Here is a 7,726-nt window from a genome sequence, read left to right on the forward strand (position 1 = left end):
CCCTCGACTGCTGGGCTCTGGCGATCCTTCCGCCTCAGCCTTCCAAGTAGCTGGAACTATAGGCGTGTGCTACCATGCCTGGATAGTTTTTTTTATTTATTGTAGAAATGAGGTCTCGCCAAGTTGCCCAGGTGTGTCTCGAACCCGCAGGCTTAGACAATCTACTCACCTCAGCCTCCCAAAGGCGCGGGATTACAGGCTGAGCCACCAAGCCCGGCCCCTGCAGCCTTTTAATGCCAGAGCAACCCAGCTTCAGCTGCCACCACCTCACCAAGGAAGGAGCTCAGGTACTTTCACCTGCCGGGAAGACAGATGCGCAGCCATGGTGTGGAGGAGCAGGCAGACTGCGCACTGCATGGCTCCCTACCTGCAATGCTCCCCACCAAATAGGGTTTGGCTGCTTTGGTGACAAGCCTCCAGGCCATGGCTCAGCATGGCCCAACCCCTAGAGGTTGCTAAGTCCCTTGGCTCCCACTGGAATCACAGCCACCCCTGCCTCTGCTCCTGCCATCCCCAAGCCAGGGAGGCTGGGCCGCTATGCACATCCCCAGTGGTGACATCCACTGCCCCTCTTGCAGGAGGGAAACGCTAGCGGTCCACATGTCACACTGCTGCCAGTCTCCAGTGCCATAGCTGAGGGGGCCTGCCTTCCCAGGCAGCCTCCCTGCTCCAGTTTGACCTTTTCAGCTATGGCCCAAATCCCTCCTGAGAGCCCAACCCCCGCTGACCTGTGTTCTTTCCTCAGGGTCCCCGATGTCTGAGTATTCTGCCTGTCTCACCTGAGAGTTCTGCTGGTGACCCAGGGACCATACTGCCCCCTCCCTGTCATAGCCAGCACCCAAATTCTGGGGCCCCAAAACAAGTTCACTAGCCCCATCCGGGTTCATCTCCTTCACAACTTATACAGTCACCCAGTGGGCCAGCTAGGGACCTGAGGAGTTATCTAGCTCAGTCCAACACTGCTGTCAACCATTTACCCTGGGTCCTGAGGCCAGGCCGACTCAACCGACGGAGACTGCCACAACTGGTGCTCACCTGCCTAGGCTGAAAGGCGAGTCCCTACCCTTATCTTCCAAGAGGAACTCTCAGAGCTTTACAAGTACATGAAAACTAAATAACTTGCTCCTGAATGACTCCTGAGTAAACAATAAAATTCAGGCAGGAATTTTAAAAAATGGAAACAAGCCCGGCTCGGTGGCTCAGCCTGTAATCCTGTGCCTTTGGGAAGCTGAGTTGAGTGGATTGCCTAAGCCCGCGGGTTCAAGACCCGCATGGGCAACTTGGCGAGACCTCATCTCTACAATAAATCAAAAATTAGCCGGGCGTGGTAGTGCATGCCTGTAGTTCCAGCTACTTGGAAGGCTGAGGCGAAAGGATCGCCGGAGCCCAGCAGAAGAAAAGAAAGAACAAAGATCAGAGCAGAACTAAGTGAGATTGAGGTCAAAAAAAGATACAAAGAACCCATGAAATAAAAATTTGGTTCTTTGAAAGGGTAAGCAAAATTGATGGGCCACTAGCTAGATTAAACAAGAAAAAAGAGAGATGATTTAGGTAAGTACAATCAGAAATGATAAAGGTGACATTACAACTGATACCATAGAAATATAAAGGATCATCAGAGGCTACGATGAACACCTCTATGTGCATAAACTGGAAAACCTAGGGGAAATGGATACACTTTTGGAAACAACTTCTTAAGGCTGAACCAGGAAGAAATAGCAATCCTGAACAGAGTACTGAAATGAATAACAACTGATGAAATGAAATCAAATCAAATCAGTAATAAAAAACATTTCAGTAACAAAAAAGCCAGAACGAGACAGATTCACAGCCAAGTTTTACCAGATTTATTAAGAAGAACTGATACCAATCTTACTGACACTATTCCAAAAATTTGAGGGGGAGAGTTTCCTCCTTGATGCAGTCCGTGAAATCAGTATTCCTCTGATACCAAAATTAAACAAAGACATGATAAAAAAAGAAAGATTGAGATTGAGACCAATATCCCTGATGGACATAGATGCAAAAGTCTTCAACAAAATCATAGCAAATCAAATCCATAGCACATTAGAAAGGCAACTTATGATCAAATGGGCTTTATTCTAGGAATGCAAGAATGGTTCGATATATGCAAATCAATATTCATAATTCATCACATAAACAGAACTAAGAACAAAAACCATCTGATCACCTCAATAGTTGCAGAAAAAACATTTGATGAAATCCAACATCCTTTCATAATAAAAAGCTTCAACAAACGAGGCATTGAAGGAACATACTCAAAATAGAGCCATATATGACAAACCCATAGCCAACATCATACTGAATGAGCAGAAGTTGAAAACATTTCCTCTAAGAATTGGAATAAGACAAGAATGTCCACTCTCACTACTCATATTTAACATCATGGAAGTTCTAGTCAGGCAAGAGAAAGAAATAAAAAGTATTCAAGTAGGAAAAGAGGAAATCAAATTATACCCATTTGCTGATGACATAATTGTATAACTAGAAAACCCTAAAGACTCTTCCAAAAGACTTCTGGACTTGATAAACGACTTTAGTAAAGTTTCAGCATACAAAATCAATGTACAAAAATCAGTAGCATTTTTATATATCAATAAGGTTCAAGATGAGAACCAAATAAAAAATGCAGTACCATTTACAGTACACGCACACACACACACACAATACACGTACCTAAGAATACATTTAACCAAGGAGGTAAAAGATCTCAACAAGGAAAACCACAAAACATTGATGAAGGAAATCCTAGAAAATAGAAACAAATGGAAAACATCTCATGCCCATGGGTTGGAAGAATCAATATCATTAAAATGATCATATTTCCCAAAGCAATCTACAGATTAAATATAATTCCTATCAAATTGCCAATGTCACTTTTCATAAAATTAGAAAAAAATTATCCTAAGGTTTATATAGAGCCAAAAAATGCCCAAATAGCCAAAGCAGTCCCAAGCAAAAGAACAAGACAGACACATAGATCAATGGAACAAAATAGAGAGCCCATACCTACAATCAACTGATCTTTGATAAAGTTGACAAAAATACACAATAGGGAAAGACACACTATTCAATAAATAGCACTGGGAGAATTGGCTAGCCATATGCAAAAGAATGAAATTGGACCCCTATTTTTTAACCATATATGATAATTAACTCAAGTTGTATTAAAGACTTAAATATAAGACCTGATACTCTAAAAATCCTAGAAGAAAACCTAGCAAAAACTCTTCTGGACCTCAGCCTAGGCAAAGAATTTATGACAAAGACTCCCCCAAAACAAATACAACAAAACCAAGAACAGACAAATAGGACTTAATTAAACAAAAAAAGCTTCTGCACAATAAAATAAATAATCAACAGAGTAAACATACAACCTAAAGAATGGGAGAAAATATTTGCAAATCATGTCTCCAACAAAGGACTAACATCTAGAATCTCCAAGGAACTCAAGCAATTCAAGAAGAAAAGATAACCTCATTAAAAACTGGGCAAAGCACATGAACAGACATTTCTCAAAAGAAGAAATGCAAGTGATCAACAATGCACGAAAAGATGCTCAAGATCACTAATCATCAGAGAGATGCAAGTTAAAACCACAATGACATATCATCTTACACTGGTCAGAATGGCTATTATTAAAAAGTTTAAAAACAGCAAATGTTGGCATGGATGTGGAGAAAAGAGAACATTTGTCCACTGTTGCTGGGAATGTAAATTAGTTCAACGTCTGTGAAGAACTGCACTCCAGTCTGGGCGACAGAGTGAGACTCCAACTCAAAAAAAAAAGAAAAAAAAAAAAGAAAAACAGTTTGGAGATATCATAAAGAACTAGACTGCCATCCAGTGCAGCAATCCCATTACTGAATATCTGCCCAAAGGAAAATAAATCATTGTATCAAAAAGACACTTGCACTTGTTTGTGTATCTCAGGGCTATTCAAAGTAGCAAAGAAATGGAACCAACCAAGTGTCCATCCTTGGTTGATTGGAAAAAGAAAATGTTTTATATATATATAATGTGTATATCGTATATGTATCTATACTATGTAGTTATAAAAGAGAATGAAATCATGTCCTTTGCAGCAGCATGGATGGAGCTGGAGGCTATAAAGTGAGCTAACTCAGAAACAGAAAACCAGATACCACATGTTCTCACTTATAAGTGGGAATTAAAAAATGGAAACACATGGACATAAAGATGGAGAAAATAGAAACTTCCCAAAAGAGGGGAGAAAGAAGGGGAATGAGTGTTGAGAAATCACCCATTGAGTATAATATTCAGTATATGGGTGACGGGTACACTGGAAACCCAATCTTTGCCACTATGCAATATATCCAGGTAATAAACATGTACTTGTACCCCTGAATGTAAAATAAAACAAAAAAATTATGACATTGGTCTAGTTCAATGTGTGTGTGTGTGTGTGTATCTTAAAATTTAAAAAATGTTTAGCTATCAGTAAAGACAGAATTAAATTTTTGTGAGAGACTTATTCTAGCAAATCATAAAGCATTATTTCCCAAAGTAATTGTTATAATAAATATCTTATTGTTTACATAACAAAAATATTATTTTTGGGATTTCCTTTCCTATGTTATTTAGCACATCATTTATTCCTACTGGGTAAATTTTAGTTAAGAAAAACTTTATTTAACTGGCTATCTCCTGTTTCATATTTTATATGCCATGGTTTCAAATTTATTTGATGCCACAGTTGTTTACTTGGTATTATTAGAACAGTAATCATGATAATAAAGCCACTTGCAACATTCCAGTAATCTATAAAGAAATTATAATGATTCTGTCAAAAAACATAATGATGCTTAAACCTTATGTCCTAACTCATAAGTGTTTATGGTATGTTCTCATTTTGAACAGTCTCTAAGAAGTAAATGACGTTTTCATTATCAAGGCAAAAATCTTAAATATTGTATTAAAATAGAGGAATTTTTTGACTCATCAAGAGTTGTGTTCTGAATACTAATGTAGTCAGAAGTATAATTCTTCCTAGAAATAGAGACAGCCGGCTTTAAGAAATTTTTTTTTCTTTTGCTCTCATGTAGGTAGTTCAGGTGGAAAGGAGGGATATTTGTAAGATCCTTTTTCAACTTACTCCTATTTTAAAAAGTATATGTTAGAATTAGAAGGAGTATTTCCTGATTAAATGAAGCTCAAAGGTCAATTTGCCTTATTAGTCTACATTTTATGAATGTTACTTGCAAGATTTGATTTAAAATACAATGGTAAAACAACCATTTATCTAATTGCCAAAACCCTTTCATTATGGAAAATCTGAAGTAGATACAGAAGGAAAGAGAATTGTATCCTGAGGCCTCACATACAAATCATTCGGATTTAGCCACTATCAACACATGGCTGATGTGTTTATTCTTATCCATGCCCTTTTGCACTGCAAATCACAGCCATCATATCATTTCATGTACACGATGTAGTCATTCAATTTTCTTTTTACTTTATTTAAAAAATCAATACATTTCTGAAGGATTTTTGTAAAGTTTGGAGGGATGAATACAATGTTAACAGTTTCATACATTATCTTTATTGTTCTCTCTGAGACCTTCTCCTTTTGACATTTCCACTGCTGATCAAGGTGACTTGAAAAGTTCAGGACTGATTACAGTTTGCACTAGTAAACTGTGACTTAGATGTTACAGCTGTCTACCTAGGGAGATTGGAGTGACTCTCACCAGTTACTAGGTAAGGAAATGAGTCCTTCCTTGGTTGGTTAAGACATTCATCCTGCTTAAACAAAGTAACCCAAATTGTTGATTCCAACTCTGTGATTTCAAAAGTGATTTGATGATATCAAAAGGTAAGTGCTTGATTACAATTGTGATGTAAAAAAATAAACCCCAAACTCAAGTTTGTTTATTGTGAACTCTGAGAGGTAGAACTCTATAGTTCAACTTATAAATTCATTTTATGTACACATCATTATTTTATTGGAAAATTCTAGGTGACAAATCAGATGATATTTGCATGTAAAGCCTATATTACCAACAATGGAACTGCTTCTATCTGGAACCAGCCACAGGATGTTGTTGTGGAAAAAATATTGTCTGTGATTAAACTGAAGCAGGTAATGGTCAGTTTAGTAATATATTTAGATATTTTGTTACTCTTATTTTTCCTGAAACCATCTCAAATCATTAAACAATTATGTTATTGGTTGCTAAAAGGAATAGTAATTCTTTACTGTGGAGAAAATTGAGTATTAACAAGCCTTCCCAGAAAATTTATTTTCTTTTTCTATCCCCAATAGGAGCCTATTATGACCTAATACCACATAAAGTGCTAGACAAAAAGATGACTTAAATTAGGGAGTTTTCCTTAAGCAACTTAAAGATGGATGGAGAGAAAGTCACAGGATGATCCTGTTACCAAAACAGTGGGACCAATATGGGAAAGCTACACCTTTGATTTACATCATGAGTAACTAGGAGTTTGATAGATTTGAGGAAGGGAAAAGATGGTGTTCCAGGCTGATGGATGAGTAAATACAAAGGCATGAAATTATGAAAATCTGGCAATCCCATCCTAATTTTGCTGCCACTTTCAGTTAAGAAAATAAGGTTGATACTTTTGTTGTGTTTTTTTTTCCTTTGATTTTCAGGAATACCAGCACTGCTTTCACAAGACAAAACAAAAGCTTAAACAAGACCCAAATGCAAAACAATTTGAATTTAGTGAGATGTATATTTTTGGAAAATTTGAAACTTTCCACCGACGCCTTGCGAGGATAATAGACATCTTTGTAACTTTCAAGACATATTCGGTCCTGCAAGATTCTACAATTGAAGGGTTGGAAGACATGGTTACTAAATATCAGGTATTGTTCTATAAAACCATATTTGCTACCATTATTCACAACTAAACTGCAATATTTTTATGCAAGTAGCTGTACTTAGAATGATCGAAATCATTAGCCTATAAAGTAAAATATCATGTCTTTGGTTCTTTAACATGAAAAAAAAAGATTTATGGTAAGTTCTCTACATATGAGCCTTCAAGTTGTGAACTTTCAAAAATGTGAATGTGCATTTGCATGTCCAATCATGGAAGTTAGTTCACGTGTCTGGTGTACACTGTCACATGCTGTACTGTAAGATTAAAAATGTTTTCTTTACTTTTTGTTTTTTTGATTTATTATTTGTGTGAAAAGTATTATAAACCTACTATAGTACAGTACTATATAGTTGATTGTGTTAGTTGGGTACCTAGGCTAACTGGACTTAAGAAAAAATTAGACTTATGAATGTGCTCTTGGATTGGAACTTCTTTGTATGTAGGGGGCTTACTGTATTTGAGAATTGTGTAGTGGTGCTAATATGTTCTTTTCAGGTGTGTGGTTTTAAGAATGACTTCTCAATAGTCTCAACTTAATACCATTGGGAAAAAGTATTTTCATTGGTAGCACAAGAAAAATGTTAAATATAACATTATTTAATTTATTCATACAAGAAATGTTTAATGAAGAATATATTATGTCAGGCACTAGTTGACATCAAATTTCTTTTTTTTTAATCAATATTTTTTATTATGATACTGTGGGGTACAGTTAAGGGTTAGGTATACAATATGCTTCATTCAGGCACCCTTGTTGATAAGAGGTGTTTCCCCGTCCCCAGACAGATATTTACTACCGTTAATTCCATCTCCCTTCCCCTCCCCCCCATAGTTT

The 7,726-nt window shown here is 37.0% G+C and overlaps 1 protein-coding gene across 1 annotated transcript in view; it reads left to right on the forward strand.

The window, feature by feature from the left end:
• Positions 1-7,726, forward strand: part of DNAH5 (dynein axonemal heavy chain 5) — a gene marked incomplete at its 5' end in the record, with an annotated part of 277,065 nt that overhangs the window by 15,392 nt on the left and 253,947 nt on the right. Inside the window, 2 exons of the mRNA XM_008059081.1 lie at positions 6,002-6,124; positions 6,659-6,874. Coding sequence (XP_008057272.2) covers positions 6,002-6,124; positions 6,659-6,874 — 339 coding nt within the window. The remainder of the gene's footprint in view (positions 1-6,001; positions 6,125-6,658; positions 6,875-7,726) is intronic.

Source organism: Carlito syrichta, unplaced genomic scaffold (assembly GCF_000164805.1).
Source record: "Carlito syrichta isolate Samal-C Ts95f unplaced genomic scaffold, Tarsius_syrichta-2.0.1 Scaffold303700, whole genome shotgun sequence".
Taxonomy (NCBI): Eukaryota; Metazoa; Chordata; class Mammalia; order Primates; family Tarsiidae; genus Carlito; species Carlito syrichta.